The 27,314-nt window shown below is 45.8% G+C and overlaps 1 protein-coding gene across 1 annotated transcript in view; it reads right to left on the reverse strand.

Moving 5' to 3' along the window:
- Positions 1-27,314, reverse strand: part of SORT1 (sortilin 1) — a gene marked incomplete at its 3' end in the record, with an annotated part of 59,312 nt that continues 31,998 nt past the window's right edge. Inside the window, 17 exon segments of the mRNA XM_084242450.1 lie at positions 1-142; positions 412-518; positions 963-1,031; positions 1,034-1,063; positions 1,783-1,891; positions 2,496-2,612; positions 5,807-5,996; positions 9,380-9,570; positions 10,129-10,297; positions 10,600-10,702; positions 13,537-13,643; positions 15,482-15,637; positions 16,739-16,883; positions 19,404-19,534; positions 20,961-21,010; positions 23,527-23,600; positions 27,021-27,185. Coding sequence (XP_084098576.1) covers positions 1-142; positions 412-518; positions 963-1,031; positions 1,034-1,063; positions 1,783-1,891; positions 2,496-2,612; positions 5,807-5,996; positions 9,380-9,570; positions 10,129-10,297; positions 10,600-10,702; positions 13,537-13,643; positions 15,482-15,637; positions 16,739-16,883; positions 19,404-19,534; positions 20,961-21,010; positions 23,527-23,600; positions 27,021-27,185 — 2,055 coding nt within the window.

The following is a 27,314-nucleotide window of genomic DNA, read 5'->3' on the forward strand; positions in this document are numbered from 1 at the left end:
TTATACTTCTGGACTCACCTCATCTGAGTCATCATGATAACCACTTTTATTAGTGTGGGAGGCTGTGTCCAGAGCATCCACACCGTCCACACCATTGGCCTCCGCGTGCTGCTGCAGCACAGAGTACCTGTGCACCAGGAACCTGTGGGCGGAGACTCCGTTAGTCCTCTGTGGTAAGGAGAGGCACGTTTTTCAGAAGACAGTGGCCTTTCTGAGCTTTACATACACACCGAGCGAGCCACACAAACAGGAAGCATAACCCATAGATGCAAAAACTGAGGCTTGGGCTTGAAGTTTCAAGAACTTCACTTCAATTAGCTAAGTTTTTGCTAAGAAAAGACTCAGCCAGATGTGCTTGGCTGACTTTCTGCTTTGAATTCAGTACCTCTGACTGACTTCCATGTTCCTTACCTGCCCCCACAGACGTACTTCTTCACAAGGAGCACCCCAGCTATGACAGTGATCAGCATCAATCCCACAGTGGCCAGGATAATTGGAACAGAGTTTGACTTGGAGTTCTTGATAAATGAAAACACAATCACAAACAAGTTTAAGTGTGCATATTCTAGGATTGAATTCAGAGAGGTTGCTCATTTGCTTCACATTTCTTGGTGACTAATTGGCAGACTCCAGGTACTTTTCCGATCCCCTAGTCGGACTATCTCACTTCTACCAGAGTATCACAGCTGGCAGAAGGTAACCTGAGTTCCAATTGCTTTGAAGCTGTCAGAATGCTGCAAACCCAGTCAAAGTTACACTGGAAGCCTTGGAACTGTCTAGATCCTGGAGCTTAAGGGTGCAACAGGAAAGGGAGGCTATGATGATAACGGGCTGACTGACCTAGAGCAGGCCATCACCCGGAAGAAGCTGTACAGGGCTAGACCAGGACACTAGGGTTTATTTTTTCACTTCATTTTTGGTATGTTTTTACAAATAAACCTTTTTGTTTGAGTATGACCTACCTGCCTTTGGGTGGGAGATAGGGAATGTGTTTTTTCAGTGTATTCAAGAGGAGATGGCGCTGGATTCTGGGGCTAAAGGGGTGTCCCTGAGGGTGGGAGTCCTGTGCAATTAGACACGAGACTGAGGACAGCCACAGGAGTGCAGAGGTGGGCGAGTAGGAGGAGGATCGTGCCCGCAACAAGCCCCAACCCCACACGTTCTTCTCTCACTGCCTTCTTACCCCCAGCGCTGGTGAGGCCCTCATCCCCGCCCACAGGAGAGGGCAGGGTGCTGCAGCATCCCGCTCACCCTCTCATCCTACAGGGATCCCGGCCCAGGGTTACTGGCCCAGGCTCCTTACTGGTCCAATGCTTCTTTATCAAGAGGCTCCTGCTTTGCCAGAGCCTCGGTCCCAGCCAGGTAGTTTAGGATGACAGACAAGTAACTGCTTCTCCACCAAAACCAGCCCACCATCACCAGCGGAGTCGCCATCCCGAGCACCTGCGTGACTCCACAGAGCCCCCCTTTCCTGAGGCCATTGTTCTCTGCCAGGTCCTGGCCTTGGCAGCCAAAGCTCTTGGCTTTTCCCCTAAATGACTCTGCACCTCAGACATATCCTCAGTTCTATGCTTCTAAGACTTGGAACAACTTTACAGAACACCACTCCCCCCCAAAAAAAAAGTTTTCAGTAGGAAAACTAACAGCCACTGTGCAAAGGGAGGCTGCAGGAGCAGTGTGGTCCCTCGTATTCAGCAACACAGTGCTCGATGCTGTGATTCTGACTCGTCTAGCAGGATCCAAGACCCTATTTATACCTAAGCCTCATCTACCTTAACATACCTGCTTTTCTGGACTTAAAAAGTTGCTTCTGCATTTCTTTTTCAAGTCTTTTACTTCTCGAACTGGATTCACTCCACCCTGGCATTTGTCTCCTGGAATCTTCCGGTACCTGAAAGGCAGAGAAACTTTAACAAAATACAAGAATCTATTCCTGGATTCTTGCCTATTTTCTGAAAACAGCATCTGAAAAGCAAAAAGAGAAGCTTCTCATCCTTACACCATCTTTCAGGGCTGAGGGAAGGACCACAGGATGTTGGGGGACTGCATACTGTATAGTTTCAGCCTTGAGCAGACCCGAGTGTGGCTGGCCTCGCTGAGGGGCATGCCTGCCTTTCTGCCTTAAGCGACTACTGCAGAGGTTAGACTAGGGCAAGCATGTTAATGTGGGGCAGCGCTAGGAGGGGGAATTTCGTAGGGGAGGGACATAATGAGCTCCTCTAGATGGCATCTGGAGGTATTTAAATATGGAGGTATTTAAATTAAAATTAATTAAAATTAATTCCGTTCCTCAGTTGCACTAGTGTTGACAGCTATGGGCTGGCGGCTATGTCAGACACAGTGGATTATAAACCATTTCCATCCTCATGGGAAGTCTGTCAGACAGTGTTTTTCTGGAGTGTTCTAAAATATCATGCAGCTCTGTTTGGAGAGAAGCAGCTTTCCAGCCTGAACATGGTGCTTCCTCCGCCCCATGCGGGAAGCAGCCAGCTCACCCATTCGTCGTCAGCTGCTCTTCTCTTCCGTACAGGCAAAACTCCAGGTCGTGGCCCTTCAGTTCTGGCTGTTCCACACACTTGGAGTCATTTTCTGGACGGAAGTAGCCAAAATCACTGCAAGAGTCAGCAGATAGAGCACCTTTCAGAGCTGCTGATAGATAGTAGTGACGAGTGATGAGTGATGGGGGCAGCGGACGGCTCCTCTGCTGGCCCTGGGTGGCTAGAGAGCCCCGAGGGCCTCAGACATTGATGAAGGCCCATATAGGCACACAATCACCGAGGGGCTTTCCTGGGGGAAGTAAGCTGACGGACTGGGCCTGCTGGACTCGGGACTCAGTAACTAGGAGGCTCTAGGGGAGCCCTGCCCAGGGCACCAGGCTCCCGGGGAGGGCTCACAGCTGCAGTGGCAGCACAGGGGACTCACACACTGAGACCCAGAAACCGTGGCAGAGGCAACAGACCTAAACTCTGGGACCCTTAGCAATTCCTTTACTTACCTCCAAACAACTCATGTTCTGCTGTCTGGTGGGGGTGGAGTGTCAGACCTTTTCTGCCTTCCCAAGTCTCTCCCTTCAGCTTCTTGGAGGCCCTTGCCTACAACAGGAACCCCCTTCCCCAGCCTCCACCAGCCACGTATCACCTCAGAAGCACCCTATGCTCTCTTTTCTCTGTTTTTCCCAAAGAATCAGCAGACGTCCCCTGCTCCAAGGCTAGCCCCCTACACACAGGCCTGTGGCCCTCTCTGCCCCGTGACCTGGGACCTTCTTCACCAACGGCATGAGAGGGACCACTGTCCACTCACTTGGTAGCTTCTCCTTGGCCTGCATGGGGCTTCTCCCTTCTCCCTTACTGGTCAAATCTTCTAAAAGGACATTTCACTCATTCTATATGATTTACATTTTACTCTGTGCATACCAGCTCTGACCCCCTTCGCCACCTTGAAGATGAATAGCTGAGGCCTCCCAAGGCCTCCCAGTCATCCAGCCCAGGCACGCCCTATGCGACCACCTACACTAACACCCACCCACCTTCTGCTCTGCACCACCATGCTCCTACCCACCCAGCCCTGCAGAGCTGTGCTCGTTTCTTTTTCTTCTCACCGGCTGTTCCTCTGGCTTCCTGACCCACAAATGCAGACATTTTTCAAGGTTTGGTCACTAGTTCTCTTATTTTCACTGCATCTGCTTTCTCTTCAGAAGCTTAACTATTTGTGGTTTCTGGGTTTCATCTCTCTTTTGAGCTCTAATCCCACATTTCTAAATACCACCAAGTACACTGACAGAAACGCAAATGAATAGTATGTTCAAACACACCCTGTTTTCTCTTCAGGCCTCTTGTCACCATTTCCTTGGGTTAGTCCACAATACTAACCTTCCTTCCCAATATCTAAGTGGAAAACAGCCTGTGAGTCCCATGGGCACTGCCTGCGTCTTTATCAGGACAGCGGAGACGGTCCTATCTTCCAGAACACTCTTCCTGGGTCACACAGCAGGGTTCGGTGGCCTCGCCAGCTCACTGGCTTCAGGGGCCTGCTTCTTCCCAGATACGCGTGGTCAAGCCCTGCTCAATGCAAAAGCCACCTCCTCACCCAAGCGTTTGTGACCCGCTGCCTTTCAGCCTAGAAGTCGTCTCTCCCTGCTCTACACTATGTGGCACACACACCTTGTGTCTCACAACATGACTGTGGGAACATAACCTTCTACCAGAACCTCCCACTGCGCCGCACACAGTGAGCATCCAGTGACTATTTGGGTGCGATCGAGATGCTACTTGTGCTACAAGATATTTCTGACAAATATTTAGAGGCAGGGTAGGAAGAACTGAAAAAGGATACAGAAGACACCACCCTTCCAACAGCACAGGGCAACTTCTGATAAAATGTTAAGTATTAAAACTTCAGGAGAAGTCCCTTCCCACTCACAAAGTGCACATTTTTCAAGCACGAGTCACACAGGCTCCAGAATCTGGCCCTGAGGTTCACATCCCAGCTCTGCCACTCCCTGCCTGGGTGAAATGGAAACGAAAGCAGCACTTATCCCACAGGGCTGTGAGGTGACGTGAGCTGCCCAGGACAGTGCCCGGCACAGCCCAGCAAACACAGCTTGGCCATTACCACTACACGAGCACTGAACCAGCAGTGCCCGGGAGGAGCCAGACCTATAAGCAATAATTAAAACAAAGGAAATGCTGTAAAAGGGGTGCTGCGGGAGCCCGTAAGAGAGGAAATTGGGGAAGGCTTCTGAGGTGTCAAAGGTCAAGTAGGAATGCACAGCTGTGGAGGGCTCTCCAGTGGAGGAGGCAGCAGGGGCCACAATACAGTGCTCTGGAGAGACACGGCTGTTCGGAAAATAGCAGCAGCTCTGGTAAGCGGGAGCCAAGTTGATGTGGACACTGGGGTGGGAGCAAGCCTGTTCCCTCTAGCCCTACTGTAACACCAGTGGGGCCTGAGGGGTATTTCCTCCCCCGGGACAGAGACATGGGCCACACAGAGGAATTGCATGGGGCCGCTTGGACCTGCATTCTGTCACTTGCAGCGTGAGAGAATATGATGTGAGAGGCTGTGACTGTTGCCTGCCTGTCTTCTCCAAGTCTGCAGGATGCACTTTTACCTCCTGTTGGCAATTATTGCAAGTACAGGTTCCATGCAGATTACTACCTGTGATGTGAAGAGCTGCTTTTTATTTGCCCCAGCAACTCTCTTACCCTGGGATAATCAACTAACTCTTAACTCAGTAACTAATCCTTAAATCTGGATGATCCTGAACTCCAGGAAGTCCACCTTGATAGTTTCTACACCCTACAGGATCTATATACTATAAATACACTGATGTCCCCTGTCTAGGATAGAACCACACTTTCCCTGCCTTTGGTCTTGCAGAGAACCCCAAACCTAGTGCCTGACCCAGTGAACTCAAGCTTTCAGGCTCCTCTCTAAAGCCCAGTTTCCTCTTAGCTCTTCTGCCACTTGTTCTGGTGGCTTCTGTTCTGCCACCATTCACACACACACACACACACACACACACATTTTATTCTCTTATATACCTCCTTCCTTCCCACCACTGCCACGTGAAGATTTCTGGGGGTTGTTGTTGGTTCTGCCCAATAATTAACTGCTTGGTATGACAATGTCATCTGTCCAGTTAATAACAACCTTGCTTCCCCTTTTCTGTGCAGCAGCGTATCTCCACTCTCGGGGAAGAAAGGGAAGAAAATGATCTTTTGTAACCATCTGTCAACCCTATCAGCCGACTATCTTTCACCTCCCCCAGCATGGAAAAGGGGCTCAGGGATATGAGAGGTGCCGATACCAGAGGAAGTCCTCCAGGGAGCAGGAGCAGATGGACGGCTGCTTGGTCACGACATAGTCCCGGCCATTCTGACAGACGGATGACTTTTGGAGTCGCAGGTACTGCTCTTTGTAGCCCAGGATGCAGCCATTCTCATGGTCGCCAGGGTCTGTGGAGTGAGCCAGCCATATGGTGTAGTCCTTCTCTTCACCTAAAGGACGGACAGACAGACTGCTCAGGAAGCTGCCTGGCACAGAGCCCACCCACGAGGTGGCAGCCAGCTGCGGGAAGAACAAGGCGAGGGCGCATGGCTATCGCTGCCACTTCACTTTGGAATGGCAAACATGTTAGTCTGGAGCCGCTAGCACTGGCATTTCTTCGAGCCAAAGGGGGACTGTCTCCACCGCACCACCCATTCGAGTATCATGAAAAGCCTTATTTGTTTTGCATGGGAGGCTGCACGCAGGGCTCCATCCAAACCGAGAGGTGCTGCCCCTGTGCAGGCCTGCACCCAGGCTTGGATAGCTGGAGCCGCAGGTGCTTCACGGTAGGACGAGATCCTGGTGAGTCAGAATGTGCTCAGTTTCACTGTGAGCTAGTTTGCTCCAAACAAAAGGGAAAATAGTCCCTTTCTAGACTTTAACTTTAGTCAACTAGCTCTCATATGAGAAATGTTGGTGACAGTTAACCTAGCTGAGTATATTCTATCTCCCCCTCCTAGAAAAATGACTTAGAGGGTATGGCCTAAAGGTTGTAAATTAGGTGTTTTGTTTTGTTTTAAAGATTTATTTATTTATGCATACAAGAGCAGGGGTGCAGGCCAGAGGTGCACAGTGGGGTGAAAGGATTTACTAGAGACAGAGTGGGGAGCAGAACAGGTAAATCTATGGAAATACACTGCTGAGGGGAGCAGCGGGCAAGACAGGAGAGGTCTGCTGTGCCATGTGGGTAGCTCCCTGGCCGGGGATCCAACTCATGCTGCAGTGGCTGTGGTTAGCTTCATAGTGCTGACGCTTAACCCCCTGCACCACCAGAGAGGCCCTAGGTTTTTTATCCTTTGGGATATGAAGACCAGCACAGAGGCTGTTAATGAGCAGACACTTAACAAATCTTATAATGACATTAAACTTCAGGGGAAACTCCAGAGCTGCCTGCTGAGGGGAAAATTCACGAGCCAGCTCCATTAATAGCCTATTTAATGAATTTAGAACATAATGACTCTCTGGTGTTAAATCATATTTAAAAATCTAGTAGGAAAGTAAGGTCTAAACCGAGTATGTGTGCTTCCTCCTGGAGTCAGTGAATTAGCATTCTAAGATATCAGACCCACAGTGCTGTCCAGTAGCTAGGACCAAAATTCAACAAAGCATCCTGAAAGCTTGTCCGCTCTCATATTATACCAACAAGTGACTACAGGTTGGTGGGCTTATTCTCCAGCACTTTTTCTTTTATGTTCCATATTTTTCAGTACAATTTCAGAACCTTTGGTACCAGGGCTGGGTTTTTTAAATATATTTTTTACATCATTTTTCATTTTTTTACAATGTATGCATTTTCCTTTTTTTTTTTTTTTTTTCTGTGTGTGGGACCTTCGCCGGCGGCCAGGGAACGAACCAGCGCTGCAGAGGCTGCAGGCAGACTCGCAGCACAGTGCTCAACTGCTGCACCACCAGGGGAGGCCCTCAATGTATGCATTTTCATCTTGGTTACAGACCCCATACAATTCTCACCCGCCTCGAAGGGTTTGATTCTTAGGTACACCTTACAATAAACATTCCAACCCCCTTTTCTGAAGCTGTTTTCCGGGCCTTTAATGTGCCTTCTAGTTTGAACTCACAGGACTCTGAAATAGTCAGTGTGGGCTTCATGCTCGCCTGGCAGCCTGTTAAGAGCCTCAGTCATGACTAACATCAAGCCAAAACTGTTTGAAAACTTACTCACTTTAACATTTTGATAAGGGACACAATTAGATGGTCTTTGCACTTTCAAGTTTTCTCTATAAGGTTCTGCTGTAATCATTGGCGATAAACCTGAAATGTAATTTTAGACAAACACAAGCATGTGCTAATCTTATAAGCAGAAAAAAGTCTCATAAAGTGTTAAGGAGCTCCACCAGTGCAAAGCTGTGTGGCAGCCTTAGCCACAGGTGGCTGATGTGAATTGAGACTGACTATAAGGGTTAAGTGTAAACTACACACTAAATTTTGAAAACTTACTTAGAAAAAAAAAGAACGCAAATGATCTCATTAATAACATGTTGAAATAATATTTGGGATATACTGAGATGATCATATTAAAATTAATTTTAAACTCTTTCACCTCTATAATGTAGCTGACAGAATAATTTAAATTACATATATGGCCCTCATGTTAATTCTCTTGAACAGAGCTAGTCCAAAGAACTGTTTTTCTGATACCATTCTGATTACCCAACAAGGAATATCCTTCCACCCTCTTTCATGTGGATTTTCTTATTTCAGCTAAAAGAAATTTAATCTAATTGGTTATATAGGAAAATGTTTACAAATGTCTGGTAGAAAAGGTCACAGGCAGGCCTCTCCAGTGGCGCAGCATTGTGAAGCTGTCCACAGCTTCTGCAGTGCAGGTTCAATTCAACCAGGGAGCTACCCACATGGCGTGGCAGACCTCTCCTGTCTCTCCCACTGCTCCCCTCAGCAGTGTCTTCAGTCTGTCTCTGGTGAATTCTGTCAACCTCCCACCCCCACCCGCCGCGCCTCTGACTGTCCTCCAGTTTGCTGCAGGGTGCCTTGCTGCCCCAGCCAGATAAGACACTGGCAAGCACTAAGAAAAGGGCCTCACACCGTGGGGATGAAGCTCAAAGAGACTCACACCATGGGCTGACAAAAAGGGCCTCACACCGTGGGGCTGAAGATTAAACATCCCTTTGTTTTTTGTTCTTGGTCATAATAGAAAAAACTTCTTGGAATATACATTGGGCAATAAATTATATGTATAATAATATTGTAAGCACATGGCACGGAGAATGACTTGCTTAAAAATTAAACACTGAATAATTATTATTATTTCTGTTTTGCTTCTATGCATACGATGATGTAATCCCACCGCTTGCCTAGACCCGCTGAGACCCTCAGCAGGAGACACTTGCATCAAAGAGAGTGTCTGTGTCTGCCTCACTTCCCCTCCCCTAAGCCCTCAAGTTTGGCCAATGCCACTGTCTCATCCTTTCAGGGACACCTGACCCGACATTTTGCCGGAGCTGGTCTTCGGCACCAATTCTTGTATAAATAAATAAATCTTTTTTTTTTCTGGTTTTATTTATTTTTCATTTTTTTATTTTAACATTTATCATTTTTAACATTTTTTAGACAATATTTGCTTCCCTCCCTCAGACTGAGTCCCCATAGAATTTCCTTCCCCAAGGCATCCAGGCACCATCACCACAGTCCCCTGTGCTCCTCCCTCCCTCCCTCTCACCTCTCACCCCTCTCCCTCCTCCTCCCCTGCAGGATGTCTCTGGTTAAAAAATGTAAAAAATGATAAATGTTAAAATAAAAAAAAATGAAAAAAAAAAAACCAGAAAGAAAAAAAGAAAAGGTCAGAGGCAATACTCACAGTTCCTTTCAAGGATATCTTTAAAATCGATGGTATAGGACACCCACTGGCGACTCAGGATATACTCCGTGAAACCCCAAATGCTGATGTTCATGGACCTAGCTCCAGGTTCAGAGGCTAAGCCGGTGAAGTAGATGGGCTCCCCGGTGAAAGTGTAGCTTTGCCAGCACTGGCCTTCATCTGTGGAATACCTGAGACCACAATCAAGAAGATGGTGATGGGGGTCAGCATCTATGGTCACAGCAGGAAACCATCCGGCTATCTGATCCCAAACACACCTCCCATCTAGGGGATGGCTTACCGACTGACAATCAGTTTTTAGTACTGACTGGTAACAGGGTGGAAGAAAGAAATTTATTCAATGAGCATGTAGAAAAAAAACATTGCTATACGAAAATTCTTTCAGGAAAGAAAGGGTGGTGACCCAGGAAAAGTGGGCTCCTAAGTCGACAAACAAAATGTATTTTATAAGAACTTAGGTCATTTCCCATCCAGAGTATGGGAAACTTCCACTACATTCTTGTGAAGAATATTTTTAAAAAGTGATGAAATTGTGTTAGCCAGAGGGAATCAGAGAAAAAAAGCTTTTTAAACTGAATTGTTCTAAATGCAATCCCTTCAAGAACCTTCCCCATAGTTCTGTAGGATGCGTAAATTTGGATCAGGGTCCCTAACGTCCCCCCAACAAACTTGAGGACACCCCAACTGCCCTCTCTGCATGGAGGTGGTGGAGCTGAGCTCATGCATACTTAATCACATTGATAGGATGGCTGCTGTGTTCTATGGCCACGATGATGCCTCCGGAATCCAGGATGGTGTAGTAGTGGGGTCCTTCCAGTATCTTCAACCAGGAGTAACCCCCATCGTCCGAGAGGTACACGTCTGGGACCATCACTGAGATGGCATCCCCCACGCTGCCTGCAACACAATCCAACCCATCAGCAAAGAAACAGAGATTTATTGCCCAGAGAGTGTGAATAGATTTATCCTGATTATTCCCCATCGTGCCATTTATAATAGGAAAAATGGCCACTGAAAGTTTGGAAAAGGCGAAGTCACGTTGCTCTCTCGGATGGGAGTCTAGGAAAGACCCAGAGTATCATGGTCGTGCAAGAAATTCTACAAGGAACCGGAGAGGCCTGCGACACTACAGGGTTCAGGCTGTGGCTGAGGCTTGGCGAGCTCAGCTACTTCTGCCCTGAAGCAAGGGGGCTGCTTACCGTGGGCGATGACGATGCCCACGGCATTAGGTTCTGAGAGCGGGGCCATCGGGACGTTTAGCTTCTGGGAGATGCTATAGGACGCGTGAATATGAAGGCTGCACTGTGGAGAAAAATCAAAGCTTTGATTAAAACCAAAGGTACCTTTTTTTTTTTTTTTTTTTTACTCATCTCACAGATCCTTTTCTAATAAGGTTTTAAACTTCAGCTAGACCTCAATGGGAAACTTTTTGTTTAATTGTGATAAAATACACACGGTGAGGGCCTCCCTGGTGGCATAAGGGGTTAGGCACAGCACTATGAAGTTATCCAGAAGCCTCTGCAGCACGAGTTCGATCCCCAGACGGCCAGGGAGCAACCCACATGGCGCAGCAGACCTCAGCAGTGCTCCCCTCAGCAGTGATTTTCAGTCAGTCTGCCTGTTCTGCTCCCCACTCTGTCTCTGGTGAATCTGCTCACCTTCCTGCACCTCTGGCCTGTGCCCCAGTTCTTGTATGCATAAATAAATAAATCTTAAAAAAAATGCACACAGTGAAATCTACCATCAATCTTTTTTAAATGTAAAGCCCAGTATATCGAGTACATCACACTGTTATGCAATCACCACCACCATCCACCTCCAGAACATTTTCATCCTACAAAACGGAAACTCTTGCCATTAAAGAACTCTCCCATCCCTCCACCCCCCCATCCCTTAGCAACCACCCTTCTACCTTATGTCTCTCTGGAGCGGCTACTCTGGGTATCTCACATAAACGGAGCCATACAGTATTTTTGTGACCAATATTGCCTCAAGTTCTTCCATGTTGTCACCTGTGTCAGAATTTCCTCACTTTTGAAGTATTCCGTTGCATGTCTACACCCGTTTGCTTATCGCTTCATCTGTCAAAACACACTTGGGTTGCTTCCACCTTTTGGCTATTATGAAAAATGCTGTTTGTGAACATGGGTGTGCAAATACCTCCTCAAGACCCAGCTTTCAATTCTTCAGGATATATACCCAGAAGTGGAAATTGCTGGTTCCCATGATAGGTCTACACTGAATTTTCTGAGGAAGCACACACTGCTTTCCATGAAGTGGCTGTAGTCTATAGCCACAGCACCCAGATCTCATCCATTAGGTAGTTGTGCCATTTTTCACTCCCACGTACAGGAGCTAAGAGTTCCAATTTCTCTACCTCCTTGGTTACTTTGAATTTTTTTTTATAGAGTCATCCTGATGGGTGTGAGGCGGTATAGCAAGGTTTTGCTTTGTATTTCCCTAGCAATTAGTGATGTCGATCATCTTGTCATGTGCTTATTGGCCATTTAGAGAAATGTTTATTCAACTCTTTTGTCCATTTTTTCATTAGGGTTTTTTTTTTGGGGGTGGTGATGAGTCAGAGGCTGGGTAGGATATTCCTGATTCTAAAATGCATCAGTATATTTGGGAATAAACAATGCAATTATTTTCTCAAGTGTAGTCTTGGTGTATTTTATTCCTGAATTACACTAAAGCCTCTGATTAATATTTAAAGTATGATTCCACATAAGTAAACTTGATGTACACTTGACATATTTCACTGTACAAGATGTGGTAGTGATTTGAAATCAGACCCAATGTGGTCTTTAAGAAATATTTTTCAGAAATACATTGAGGTATAAAGCAGAAAGTTAGTACTTTAGAGGAGGTTCAAATTGGTTAAAATGTTAATTTTAGGTCGTGTATATTTTATTCCAATAAAAAAAGGAAGTTCAAGCAAGTTATTAATGGAATAAAGTAGAATGATTAGTTCAATTTAATGGTTAGGATTTCCACTAATCTTAATTATATGGGGTCGGGGGGAGAGGCACAGCTCCCCCAAGGATAACATAGGCAGGGGTACATGCAGGGGCTCCAGGGAGCAGCAGAGGGTGATATAAGGGCTACATCCACACAAAAAAATGCAAGATGAGAATGAAAAGGCAGAAGAAAGCCGACGGGGCAGACTGGACTGGATGGCGGAGGACTCACCCAGATGGGGGAGGACTGGACCTTCATTCACCATGTCAGAGGCACAGGCTTCATTCGCAGCCAAAGGAGAATCACAAAGAGTGCTGAGGTGTGAGAGGCCACTGTACCTCTCCATGGAGGCAGAAGTGAGGAGGGCAGGTGCAGGGCAAGGTCAGCAGAGGACAGTGAGGGGGGCAGAAGGGAGAGCATGGAGATGGGCAGGTGCAATTTATCTCACACTGTCTGAGGTTTTAAAAACAACGAAAGAATGCCTCACCTAAAACAGCAGAGTGTGTATCCACCACAGGTGTTCTAAGGGGGGCTTGGGAACTACCAACACCATCGTTTTTTTAAGAGAACCTCCAGTGTTCTGCTAAGTACCTCTTAAATTTGTGTCTGTAAAAGCCAGGCACAGAGCTGTTTTTTCTTTCTTTTTTCTTGCCTGTCAAGACCTGTCACTCATGAAATCTGGGATCTCCTGCAACGCCTTTGTTTTCTAGTTCTCAGCCTCCCCTGGGGGGGATCAGCTCTGCTGTCAGGGCTGGGTCCCGCTCACACCCATCAGCCAAGCGGATCCCAGGCCAGGGGTGGAGCAGCGAGCCTCCCACTTGTTTCCGCCCAGCCCAGCTTTGCCTGGTCTGTGGCTTCTCAGTCCCAGAGCTGCCACGCTGACGCCTAACTAACCACCAGCTCTTGTGCCCATTCTGTTTTCATTCGGCAGCTAATGAAACACACATTGTTAGCCTTCAGTTTTGTTTTTCTTTAAAAGACAAATAATCCATAATATTTTCAGTTTCTTTTCCCTACATTCTAAGTTAATGTCATTCTCTCATCTCCAAGTTTTCCAGCTTTAGCCATGGACCCTTCATCAAGAACAAAACTTCATTATTCAAATGTAACTGGTTAAGAGCAGGACGAACGGCTGCTTTGCTCCAAGTACACACGACAATTGGAGTAAAACAAACCTCATTCTTATTTTTTGCTGTAGCATCACATTCACTGTTTTCAGGCTTCCGCAGGTGCTTCCACCTTCCTCCTTGATCAAAAGTGATCATAGTCTGGATAGAGTTATCTGAATGGGAAAAGAATGACATTAAGCCTGATCCACTGGCAGCACCCTCTTAAATTCATTGGTCATTGCGTAACTCTCTCCTGAGCCTAAAGAACACGTCAGAATAACCCTGGAGTCCCAACAAAGAGGCTCCACGTCGCTGAGTAACTGAGCAGCACACTCAAGGTGGGATTTGAAAAAGGCTTCCCACCTGCACAGGGTCAGCTAATTCCAGAAATCACCTAGACTGATACTCTAGAGAAAGCTTCCCTTTGTCTCCTTCCCAACACAGTAAACTGATGATATTTGTTCTCCCTCATTGCTCACTTGCGTGGAAGAAGAATCTTGATGGGAAGGTATCCTAGACTTTCCACAGACAAGTCATGGCACTAGGCTTGTTGTAGGGACTCTGAGTATGCATGCATGACTATGAATTAAAAATTTCCAATTTTTGTCTCTCCACTATCACATATCCTATACCTATTTTTCAATATATTAAAGAGTTGGCAGTTTAGGGCCTCCCCGGTGGCGCAGTGGTTGAGCGCTGGGTTGCGAAGCTGCCCGCAGCCTCTGCAGCGCCGGTTCGATCCCCAGCTGCCGGGCGAGGGTCCCACATGGTGTGCAGATCTCTCCTGCCACCTGCTGCTCCCCTTAGCAGTGTACTTTGTCAGTCTGCCTGTTCTGTTCTCTGCTCTGGCTTTGGTGAATTCTCTCACCCTCCCGCGCTTCTGACTGTACCCGGTGCATGAATAAATAAATAAATAAATCTTAAAAAAAAAAAAAAAAAAAGAAGACTTGCCAGTTTAAATTCAGAGATGATATGCTCTGGGTTTTCCAAGGAAAAACAAACAACAAAGGAAATTAATTTATTCAAGAATTATTTTAATGCCTACTATGTGAAAACTGTTGTAAGCCTTAGGGAATATATTAGTGAACAAAACAAAAACTCTGTGAAGTATACACTCTAGTAGAGTGAGAAAGATAGACAGAATAAATAAGCAAATTATATGTTAGAAAATAGGTGCTCTGGGGAAAAAACTTGCACAGCAAAAGAGGATCCGAGTGTGTGTGTGTGTGTGTGTGTGTGTGTGTGTGAGCGCGCGCGCGCGTGCGCGCATGAACACATGCAAACTGAAATTCAAAATATGATTGTCAGGGTGGGTCTCATTCAGAAAATAAAAAATATGCAAGGACTCAAAGAAGGAAAGTATCAGCCTTGTAGATGTGGGAAACAACAGTGGGTACAAATTTCAAAGCCACGAGTGTGTAAACCTGGTATGTTTAAGAACTGGCAGAGGACTAAAGTGACTAGACTAGAGTGAAAGGAGAGAAAAGTTGGAGGTGAGTTCAGGAACTAAACAGAGGGTCATTATCACTTAGAACCTTGCAGAGCATTGCAAGATATTCACAAAATGATGACAGATATTCCCCCCCAAACAAACAAACATAAACAAACAAAAGCTTGAGTCTTCATGCATTAATGTACTTATTTGTATCACAGGGCCTTAGCAAAGGCCAGGACAGCAGATTCCCGAGTAGAACTAAGTATCTGGGCCTGTGATTGTTCTACCCACCATAAGGAGAAACAAGGAAGCAAGGAAGTGGTTCCTAGTAGCCTCATTCCTGTAGGTCTGAATTTAGATTAAGACAAAAAACACAAGCCAGATGATCTTTCTAAAGAAAGATTTCTAGAGAAAGAAATCTATTTCTTTATGTGCTATTGCTTTGCTCTTTGTTGGTTCTATTTACCATACCTTATTTAAAATAGAGAACCAGAACTGACTCTGGTAGGACCATCGGTCACCCCTAAAGCCTCAACTCCCAACACATTCAGCTGAAAACAGCTGTGCCAAGCTCACCTTCTGAGAGGACACTTGTGATGAAGACACCCCGGAGGGAGGTCACGTTGGTGAAGTCTGTCTCTCCACCAGTGGTGGTATAGAGGTGTCGGTCCAAGGACTTGGAATAGACAATGCCCCGGTCATCTGAGGTAAAGATTGTGCCAAATCCGGTATCTGGAATAGGCAAACAAACAAAAACACTAAGTCTTAGGATGGAACAAAAAGAAAAACAATAGTCTAACCATTCAGGTGACTGACTGCTCACATAGGCCGACTGTCTCTGGTGACCGAGGTACAGACCTGAGATTCAGTCAGCTTGGTATCAACAACTTCACGCCCACCTTTAATTCCCAGTACCCAGTTTAGTACCCAGAGTACAGCAGATGCTGAGTTTATTAAATGAATAAATCAGTGCCACTGAAAAGCTCTTCCCAGATATATTCTGGTGGCAGGGGATGAGCATTTAGATTCATGTCTTACACATCTTTAAGTCTTTATACCCTAGAACGATGCTTCTCAAACTATCTGTGGTGAATGATCCATGTTAAAGTTTCCAATATGTCATAAATCCATACTTTTGCAAACTAAAAATCACCAGAAAAATAAAATATAAAAGACAAAATATAACCCTTCAGTTTTTTATCATTAGAGCCAATACTATAAAATTACTTTGTCAAATGGCTATAAGAATTTCTAAATGGGACTTCCCTGGTGACGTAAGGGGTTAAGCTTCAGTACTATGAAGCTATCCACAGCCATTGCAGGACGACTTCGATCCCCAGCCAGGGAGCTACTCACATGGCGCAGCAGACCTCTCCTGTCTCACCCGCTGCTCCCCTCAGAGTGTATTTCAGTAGATCCGCCTGTTCTGCTCCCCACTCTGTCTCCGGTGAATCTTCTCACCCCCTCCCCACTGCATCACTGGCCTACACCCCAGCTCTTGTATGCATAAATAAATAAAAATAAATCTTTACAAAAAAAGTGTTTCGAAATGCTTGCTCTCAATTTCCGTATTCAGTAACAAAAAATTTGTGAATCAACATCAATCCTCTGACATTCTTTGAGAAGCCCTGTTCTAGAAACTTGGACACACACACAAAGTATATTGGAGTGGTGTTTTTAACAGAGGCTACCTATTATCCGTAAGACAGCACATTCACTAATCAAGTCTTACAGATAAGAGGAAAAGTCAACATCTAAGAAGGAAAGCTACTCAAAGTAGCTTCAGAACTTAAATCTTTATGCAGTAAGAATACACCACTAAAAAGCTCTCACCTCCAGGCTCATCCACATGCATGAACACCATGTCATCATTAGCGGCTAGAATAGAATAGAACTGTTCCTGCCCCACAGAGGGGAGCTGGGCCATGCTCCATGTGTCCCCATGGTCGGTTGACACATGAATCCTCCTTGTTGCATCCTAGAACAAACGCAATTTTTATCTTTCTAATTTTCATGACATGACTAGGAACAGCATTTATTAAGAACTCTAAGTATCATTATTCATTTCCCCATTGGGTACAATTGTTCCAAATGAAAGATCCCAGTAACAATTACCAAAGCAATTTCTAATCTCTAGCAAAATTCCAGGCAATAGAACAATCCATTTTGATAGTAAGGTTATCTTGGCTTCCTGTTTGGCTTCTTCACTCCTATATGCCCTGTAAGATATTCCCCTCAGCCTCTGACACTCCAGTTTCCTTCACAGAGGGAAGGGTCTGATGGGACCATCGCTTGCCTTAGCTTGGCTTTATATCCTTTTCCATACACCTGGCTCAGAGCATTCTTAAAGGGATGAGCTGCATTAAAATGTGGAGCCTTTGAGACAGTTCTGATATGATTCAAAGAATTAGTTAATTAAGGGTCTAGGAAGTGGAATCCATGCCTGGGCGATGGCAGGGGAAGTTACTACGTGGCTCTCTCCTCCTCTTTAGGGAGGTCTGAGAGAACCACCGCAATAGCCAGAATATGCACCGCCTGGGAGCGGCCCCAAGCTGGAAATTAATACAAGAAAGCTGATCAAGGTGTATTTAGTTGTAAAAAGAGTCTGTTAAGGAGACAATTAACACCTACACTCTGATAAACAGTTGAAAACAGCTACTGGACAAAGCCAGAGCAGAAACCAGGTTCCAGAGCTTCCTTGAGTGCTCTTTGAGGGTGAGTGACAAGTACACTTCTTTTTCTCACTTATACCTCCATGTTTACTTTGAAATTTATTCTCATCATTACAGGTAGAACCTCAAGTTCAAAAGAACGAGGTGGAATTTTAATTTTGTACATAGCAGGAGAGTGAAGGAGGCTATGAGGAGGCTATCTCTGAAATGTTTACTTCCACCCCTGGGCGACCACAGACAAGTTACTCAATTTCCTGAAATAAAAACTGAGACAAAGTATCAGTTCCTAGTATTGCTGGGACGACCATGACGAAACTGGATCCCAAAAATGCCGAAAGGATTTACCTACAGTTACTGTGTCTACTTGTGCATCTCCAGTTCCCTCACTCTCATCAAGCCTTTCAAGTCAGTACTCGATGAAACTGCGTTCAAGGTCACTGACACCTTGCCCTGTGCCAAGTCCAGTGGGTAATTCTCAGGACTCATCTGATCCAGCAGAGGAGATCTGCTGGATCTCCTCTCTTTGCAACCTGTGAATGCTGGGGTGCTTCAGGGCATGTTCAGTCCTCCCACCTCTGCTCTACCTACTAATTCCTTCAGCACATATCATCTAGTCACATGACTTTAAATACCATCTACTTCTGGGCGATTCATATATTCGAATGCTTGACATTTCCACTTAGGTTATCTAAAAAGCACCTCAGAGTCAGAACTGAACTCTTGATTTTCCTCTCACAAACCTGCTTCTCCTGCAGTCTTTGCCATCTCAGTAAATGGCACCACCACTCACCCAGTTACTCAGCCCAGAGACTCTAACGTTATCCTTAGCTCCTCTCATTCTCACAACCCACATCTAATCCAACAGCAAATCCCACTGGCGACACATTTAAAAATAGATCCACAATCTTACCACTTCTCCCCGCATCGCTGTTAACTGTCTGGTCCAACCCGCCACTCTGTCACTACTGTAACAGCCCCCCAGCTATGCTCACAGCTGCCACTCCTGCCCCCTGGGGTTATTCTGTACACATCTGTTCTGTCAAAAGAGAAGTCAAATTATGCCACCCCCTGCTCACAACTCTTTCACAGCTTCTCATCATGTGAAGAGTAAAAGCCAAGTCTCACCAGGGCCTGTGAAGACCCTGTATGCTCTGGCTTCTGTCCCCATGTGACCCCACTTTGGACCACCCTTCTCTGTACCCCAGTCACGCTGCCTTCTCCCTTCTCTTTAGCAGATCAATATGCCCCGGCCGGGGCTGTCATGCAGTTCCCTCAGCCTGGGAAGCCACAGAGCCAGTGTGCGTTTCTGACTGTGCCAAGTGCCACCAGGTCCCCGCCGCACAGCACCACACAGCACCGCACAGCACCGCTCCGTTCCTGTTCCAGCATCCCAATGCAGTTTCAGGGATGTTCCATCATATTTATTACCGTAGTGTCTATCTCCCTACTTGAATGTAAGCTTTGGAAGTGGGATGTTTATCTGTTTTGTTCACTGCTATATTCTTGGGATGTAGAATAGTACCCAGTATACAGGAGGTCCTATTTACCCATTTCTATTAACATTGCTGGATAATGAAGAAGCCCACTGCTCTGCTCAGGCAGCCATGTCTGAGCCAAGTCCATTTACTGGATCAACGTATCATGAGATGGACACTAGCATTCACGTGACGCAAGGCTGGAGAGCACAGCGGCCTGCATCACCCAAGTCTCACAGCGATATTAAATGCTGCAAAGGGCAAGAAGCTCTGTCAGTACATAGCGCAAAAGGGACCTAGAGAAGGCAAGTTCACATCACTATCAGAACCCGAAGAGAAGCAAGTACCTACCTTCTCAGCCATCACAGAGGCAAAGAGGAAACGTCCCCCAAGACCGAATGAGTAGATCTTCATTCCAATGGTTTTGAAGCTTTTCCCCAAGTCTGTGGTTCTCCATAATTCCAGTGCTCCAAGATCAGCTTCTTAAACAAGACAAAACATGAATTAAAATCTCACTTACTGGTGAGTCTCCAGGTCAAAACAAATGCGTTAGAGAATTGGTCTTAATTTTATAGCTAAAGGATTTTTAGTCCTATGCATGTCAGTCAAATGACAATACAAACGTGACCTGCATTAGACATAGGGAGTGTGTCTCCAGGTTATATTATACACGGGAGGTTTTCCACTGGTTGGAGAATTTACAGTGTTGTAGCACAGGCCAGCACCCAACTCTGCTTTCTTAATGACACAGTTTAAAAATGACTTTATTCTGGGCCTCCCCGGTGGCGCAGCGGTTGAGCGCTGGGTTGCGAAGCTGCCCGCAGCCTCTGCGGCGCCGGTTCGATCCCCGGCTGCTCCCCGGCCACCGGAGGAGGGTCCCACATGGCGCGTAGACCTCTCCTGCCGCCCGCTGCTCCCCTCAGCAGTGTACTTCGGTCCCTCTGCCTGCTCTGTTCCCCGCTCTGGCTCTGGTGAATTCTCTCACCCTCCCGCGCTTCTGACTGTACCCAGTGCATGTATAAATAAATAAATAAATCTTAAAAAAAAAAAAGACTTTATTCTAATTTAAGTTGTTTTGTTGGAATTTTCTTGATCATTCAACTTCCCTTCTTGAATTTAAGCTCCGTGACAGCAGGCTTTAGATGTCGTATTCTCTCCTTCCAGATCAGAGTAGTTAGCATACTACCACAGGTGTTCAAGTGAATGAATGAATGAATACAGAAGTTAATTTGCTGAATCAATAAATGAAAGATTTTGCTTTCTGCTTTGAAACCATGCTGCTGACTGGAAAGCCAATGGTGTCTACAATCACTCCATGCTCTTCTGCAGAAATAACTTCATTTCAATTTGTTATTATTTGTAGCCTTATATTTACATTATATAAAGACAAGACAGTGCTAAGAGTAAGTGTGCACTGTCTCTGCATGTAGCCTATATTTTTATTTGATCTAGGCACAGTATAACAATTTGGTTCTACTTTCAAAATTTTTTAAATTATTAACACTATCTTTAGATATTAAAATTACAGTGAGGGGCCTTCCTGGTGGTGCAAGGGGTTAACTCTCAGCACTATAAAGCTATCCACAGCCACTGCAGTTCAATCCCCGGCCAGAGAGCTACCCACAGGGTGCAGCAGACCTCTCCTGTCTCTCCCACTGCTCCCCTCAGTGGTGTATTTCAGTCAATCTGCCTGTTCTGCTCCCCACTCTGGCTCTGGTGAATCCTCTCACCCCCCCCCCCGCACCTCTGGCCTGTACCCCAGTTCTTGTGTGCATAAATAAATCTTTTTTTAAAAAATAAAATTATGTAGAATGCAAGGACCTTTGATGTTTTTACCTCTTACAACCCAAAACATTCTACCATGAACAGGCAACAGAACACTCTTTTCTGAAACTAAAATATACTTACTACAGGAGCCATTCACATAGGTGGTAAAGAAGATGATGTTTCCTGATCCCCTATAGTGAGACAAAGACAGGGGGAAAACGAGGGTCAAGACAACTAACGGACAGCATCAACCTTAGTCACAAGCTCCAAGCAAGTCTAGCAAGTCTGGCATCCATAGAAACTAGCAGGTCAGCCTTCCCAGATGCTATACACCCAGTTCTTGCACAGCCTCACCAGTCAAGGTTCCCCAGTCTGGTGCCAGGCATTTTCCATGATCTACTATGTTAAGTAAACTCTTCCAGCTGGTCAGACTGGTCTGCTCATACTATTTCCTTCTTACAATGCATTTGTCTTATGTAACCAAACATCCTCACAATCTTTAGGCTTCAGCTTAAAAACCAGGTTTTCTATGAAGCTTCCCTGTCACTTCGTCTGAAAGCGTCTATGCTGCAAACTTCTGGAGCAGTGGTTCTTAAAAGGGGTGATTCTGCCCCCATTGAGGGACAGTTAGCAATGTCTGGGGATATTTCTAGGAGCCATGACTGTGGGAGGGGGAGTTGTTGCTAGTATCTAATAAGTAGAGACCAGAGATGATGGTAATCATCCTATCATGCATTGGGAGTCCTACAAGGAAGATCCAAACATCATCTGTACTGAGGTTGAGAACTCCTGTCCTAAATCACTATGCCAATCTGCACCAGCCACTCGGTAGTCCTTCCTCTCCTGTAGTAATTTTAATCATACAATGTATGCCTTATCTTGCTTTTGACACTATTGGTTTCTTCAGGGCAGGGACTAAGTTTTATGCTTTGTTATTTCCCTTTAGACTCTAGTTCAGTGTTTTGCATTAGCTAAATAATAAAGTTCTTTCATCTCAAATAGAAACTAGGTCAGAGGTTGAATTATTTAAATTCTAACTTGGGAAGGGAATTTGTAGAGAACAAGACTCAGACCCTGATGGTATTTATCAGTAAAAGATACTGCACCAGCACCAGCAAAAGATGGTGGACCTGAGCACAGTTCTTTCAGAACTTTAGGCTGTAACGTTGCCAGAAATCAAAGACCTAAGAGAGAACAAATAGTTATCAGCCCAGTTACCTTCTACTTACCACTGAACAAAGACAGGAGCGACAAAAGTAAAAAACCTCGCATAGGATACAAAACAAAATACCATGTAAAATACATTTTTAGTTTTATACATGAGCTGACAAAAAACTGTAAGCTATTTAAAGTGTACCTTGAGCTCATGTGAGATCCATATGTAAAGGTGGGTCTTAATAATCAAAATTATTAGCCTTACTTGAACACATCCTACATATTTTAAATCCATCAGGAGCAAAACAATTTGCTAACTTAGTTACTTTAAGAATTACTTCCTTATAAGACCACAAACGACACAAACACAACTCATTATAATACATAAAGCAGAAGCAGATGTGGCGTGTGCACCACAGTGGTGCTGTAAAGCTCATCTAGTCAGCATTTTCTGGGAAAGGCCCACTGTAGTCAAGCAACTTGTTATATCTTAGTTAATTCTGGTAGACATATGGGCAATGTCTTGTATGTCCCAGACCCCCTAAGTGGAGGACAGTAAATAGTAGATTCTTCTTTGGGGTTACGGGTCATCACATGAACACCAACCCCAGGAGACGCTAACACAGGGTCCCCCTTGGAAGTTGCTGTGGTGCACGCGCTCTTGAGCTGGTACTGGCAAGTTCATGCCGTTAGGTGCTTCTCTGGTTTTTCTGCCTCCACCCAGCTCAGGCATGGACTCCCCTGCTAGCCATGCTTGCTGTTGGCACGCCCGCCCCACCTCTGGCAGCAGTCAGCTATCAACTGGGAAACCACATTAACAAATTTGTTGAAATTAGCCAAAGAGGAAGAAGTGAGTCTAAACAAGGGTCTGGGCCTGATCAGAATTTTAGAGGAACGAAGGCTCTTAATTCAATTCTTACTCAATCCTCCACCCCAAATTCCCTAAATAAATCTCCTTTCACAGAAGGAAAAAAACTAAATCCCAGAGAGGTAAGTCACTGGATACCAAGTAAGCCCCACCCAGTAATCCCCCCCCCCCACCCCGCACTATTTCATCTTCAAGTAGGCACCTGGTGAGGTGGGGTGAGGGCGAGGTCCACCTATAGAAGCAAAGAAGTTTGGGGGCCAGTGTGACTCTGGCAGTCTGGAAGCTCTGGGTTTTCTTCCTGATTCCTCACTACATTCCACATAACTGAAATGGATCTCCAGATGAGGGAATGTGAATCTGGGTACTGAGAACGTAAGTCCCTACGTCAAAGCTATATTTATGCTATTCCAATTATCATTTATGGAGAATAAACCTTTTGTAGGCAGCAGCTACTCCTGTCTTGTTTTAATTTTTAGTCTAACATTTAAGAGACTGTCTCTTCTTTCCTGGAGAATCAGAAGCTCCTCTAGGTCAAGGTCTGTGCCATACCCCTCTCTTGTATTCCTTATAGCACCCTGAGGAGCAGGTTGCACACAATAAGTGCTCAGCATTCACTGATATGACTTTTGGCAGCACTGTCAGGAAGGGTTAGGGTTCTGCACGAGGGAGTTGTCTGCTACTCACCATTTGGCCAAACATACTGCTTTGTGGATTTCTTCCCATTTTTCCCCAAAATTCTTGGACACCCACAGGCCGTTCTGAAAGATTATAAATGACTTATCAAAATTTCAGCTTTATCCTGTGCAGCTGCATCTATGATCTTTAACAATTCATCTCCAATCCATCAATCAGGGCAGGAAAACACACACGTAAGTTCCATCCGAGCTGCCAGAGCGCCTTTTACACACACACACACACAGTTAATTTGGATCCTTTTGGGTCTTGGAAGTTCAGAATAACAAATGCTTATGAAATGCCTACTATGTGCCAGGGACTGTACCAGACATTGCAGCTGGGGATACAAAAAAGAGTATGTGACACAGTTAACAATGTGCAATATAAAGTCTGATACAATGTAGTCACTGTTAGGGGAAACCGGTGTGTGGGATAAGAGTAAGGAGAGGGCACTGGATCAGAGATGGGTTGTGAAGAAGACAACGGAACTGAGTCTTACATGAAAAGCAGTTAACCCAAAGAAAGCAAGTGGGGAGGAGATGTGACGTTATTGTCCACAGACAGTAGTTCTAGCAGAGGCAGAGAGGTTTGCAATAAAAAAAGTGCAGTGTGTGCAGGGAGTTAAAGCCTCTGACCCCAATGGAGCACACATTTAAGGTAAGAAAGGGGGCAGCTGATCCTAGGGAGAGGGTATGGAGGGGCAGCTGGTGGAGGTTCTCCTGTGCCACTCCGAGGAGCTGGTCTTTACTTTATGCGAGGTAGTCAAAGGAGGTGTTCAAACAGGGGAATGACAACCAGTTTCACTTTTTTAGGAAGAATACTTGGATAATAATGGGAAAGATGGGGCCTCCCTGGTGGCGCGTAGGTGGTTGAGTGAGGTGCTGTGAAGCTGTCTGCAGCCTCTGCAGCGCTGGTTTGATCCCGGGCAGCGGCCGGCTCGCAAGGGTCCCACGTGGTGGGGCAGACCTCTCCTGTCTTGCCCGCTGCCCCCCTCAGCAGTGTATTTCGTCAGTCCACCTGTTGTGTTCCCCGCTCTGTCTCTGGTGAATCCTACCACCCTCCCGTGCATCTGGCCTGTACCCCAGTTCTTGCATAAAATAAATAAATAAATCTTTAAAAAAAATAATGGGAAAGATGGATTTCCGAGTGTCCAAACAAGAAGCAAAAAAGGCAGTGACTGCCATGACAGTCAAGAGTTAATGAGGCCCTTGGGCCTCCCCAGTGGCGCAGCTGTTGAGCGCTGGGTTGTAAAGCTGCCCGCGGCCTCTGCGGCGCCGGTTCGATCCCCGACTGCTCCCCGGCCACCGGAGGAGGGTCCCACATGGCGCGCAGACCTCTCCTGCCGCCCGCTGCTCCCCTCGGCAGTGTGCTTCGGTCCTTCTGCCTGCTCTGCTCCCTGCTCTGACTCTGGTGAATTCTCTCACCCTCCCGCGCTTCTGACTGTACCCAGTGCTTGTATAAAACAAACAAACAAACAAATAAATAAATAAAACACGCCTTAATTAAAAAAAAATTAAAAAAAAAAAGAGTTAATGAGGCCCTAAACCAAGGCTATGAGGGCTCAGAGAGAATTGAGAAACTAAATTCAGTGGAAATGAATGACTTTTCCTGTAGGATGGATGGAGAGGGGAAGGGGAGAGAGACAGAGAGAGAACACTGATCACTGGCCAACGGATAAGATTCTGGATGAGGGGTAAGCAGAACTGTGGAATTTCTAGCAAGCATAGGGACTGGAGAAGAACATGTTGAGGGAAGAGAATGGAAACTGGTGTTAGACTGAGTTTCAAATGCCCAAGGAACGTCCAGCTAGAGATATCCAGGGGGGGCAGCAAGATAGTAATCTGAAGCCCTCGAGGGACACCAGGGCTAGGAAAATCTTACACATTGTAAGTGGTCGGCTAAATGGTCAGAATGGGAACGATGGCTCAGCATGAAATGGGCAGTAAGGGAAGTCGAAAGGCGTCTAAGAATGAGAACAAGAAGGAGAGGTCAGGAAGGCAGAAGAGACAAAGTGGGTGGAGTCACAGAAGCCACCCAGAGTCGCCATAAGGGGGGACTGGCCAGTACTTCCAAATGCAGCAAAGACTTAAAAGACAGAGACGGGCAGTGTCAGTTACCCTGGGAACAGGTCTACTGGGCCAGATTCAGTGGAGGTGGGACACAGATGTCCTGGCAGAGGGTGCTCCTCACCTCCCCATTCACTTGTAACTCTTCCCCTCTGGTAATGCTCATCTCCCGGCATCTAATCTATTATATTCTACACGGAAACAGGACTTTAGGAAAGGACTGACCTCATGATTGCACTTTAGTACAAACTGGCCCATCTTCTCCACCTCAGTGTTTGTTCTTCAAACTTACCCTTCATTGGAAGAGACTTCAGGTATAAAAGCAGATTATACCTGCCTCTTCCTGACAGCCTGTTAATAACCTTTAGACTTGGTAATGGTGCAGGTGGTCAAGGACATCGTCTGGGGTTCTGTCCAAGCAGATGGAGTCTCTCTGTTCCCTTGAAGGGTTGGAGGCTCAAGCTGCTGGAGGCTAATTTCAGGGAAATGTTGCCCTAAGATCTGAAGTCCACTCATCAGGCTAGTTTCCTTCATCTGGCCTCCTATGGTTAAGCTTTACTCTGAGCCTCCTGGAGTCCTCCAGCCTCACCTCTGCTCAGAGGTCTATCCACAAGAAGGCCCAGAATGCTGACCACCCCTTTCGTGTCCTTCATCCTCCCCAGGCCACCCCTTTGTTCACCCCAACTTGTCCACATGAGATGGTCCTGTCTGCCCTCAGGGTAGTCATCACCACGACTATCAAATGTGCAGGCTCAACTGGGAGCTTGTTAAAAATATGGGCCACCTTGCAACCAAAGTCACTGACAGTACAGCTGGATGAGGGCCTAGGAATGTGCATGCTAAACCAGTCTCCCAAGGTTGTTATCTGATGTTGCTGGTTAACAGACCATACTCTGAGAAGCAACAGCAGATTTATATAAATGCAAAGTATAATTATGATCATCACTGGCTGGCACTCAGCAGCTTTGGAACCGTAGCAGCGTGATGAAGGAGACGGGTTTTCCAAGAAAGAAAAAGCTGAACAAGTTCCTCAGGAATTTCAGATGAGAGGAGGGTAATCATCAATATGCCACACATGCTAAAGAACTAATAAAAAAGATACAAGTCCGTGGTTTGGCCACAGGAAAGGAACAATGACAACAATCAGAGTTTGACAATTTATACGTGTTTCTCAAAGCACAAGAATGACCGTATTAACCTATTTTCTAGTTTACTCCAATAACACACATCTATTCACGCTTAAAAAATGTAATGACAACTAGACATTACATTTACCTGGAATAGATAGCACATAAAATTGTGCCTTTTAATAAGAAAAAGAATGCAAAAATTACACACTTTCTGCCATAAGAAGTCAGCAGAAAGCAGTCCAACACAAAGGACTATAACGCCCCATACAAATACAAAAGGCAAGACAAGTTCCTGGACTAGACTTACTTCAGTGCTGAGGGCTAAGAGATAATCTGAATTCTCAGGGCTGTACATCATCTGAGTCAGAGGATGAAAAGGGAGATTGGTATGAACAAAGTTCTTTGCAAAGTCTGATGACCTGAAGATTCTTCCTCCGTGACTTCCTCCAGACACCTCTGCTGTTAAAATCACCTGAGGAGGAGAAGAAAGTTCAGACGGAGGGTGTAGCACTATAAAAGCACAAGAAGTTCTTGCGCCATTTTCATCAGTTATTAGTTAGGAACATTTTGGTTCCAAAAGTAAGAAGAGTTATTATTTAAA

This window comes from Talpa europaea (genome assembly GCF_964194135.1).
Source record: "Talpa europaea genome assembly, chromosome: 9".
NCBI lineage: Eukaryota > Metazoa > Chordata > Mammalia > Eulipotyphla > Talpidae > Talpa > Talpa europaea.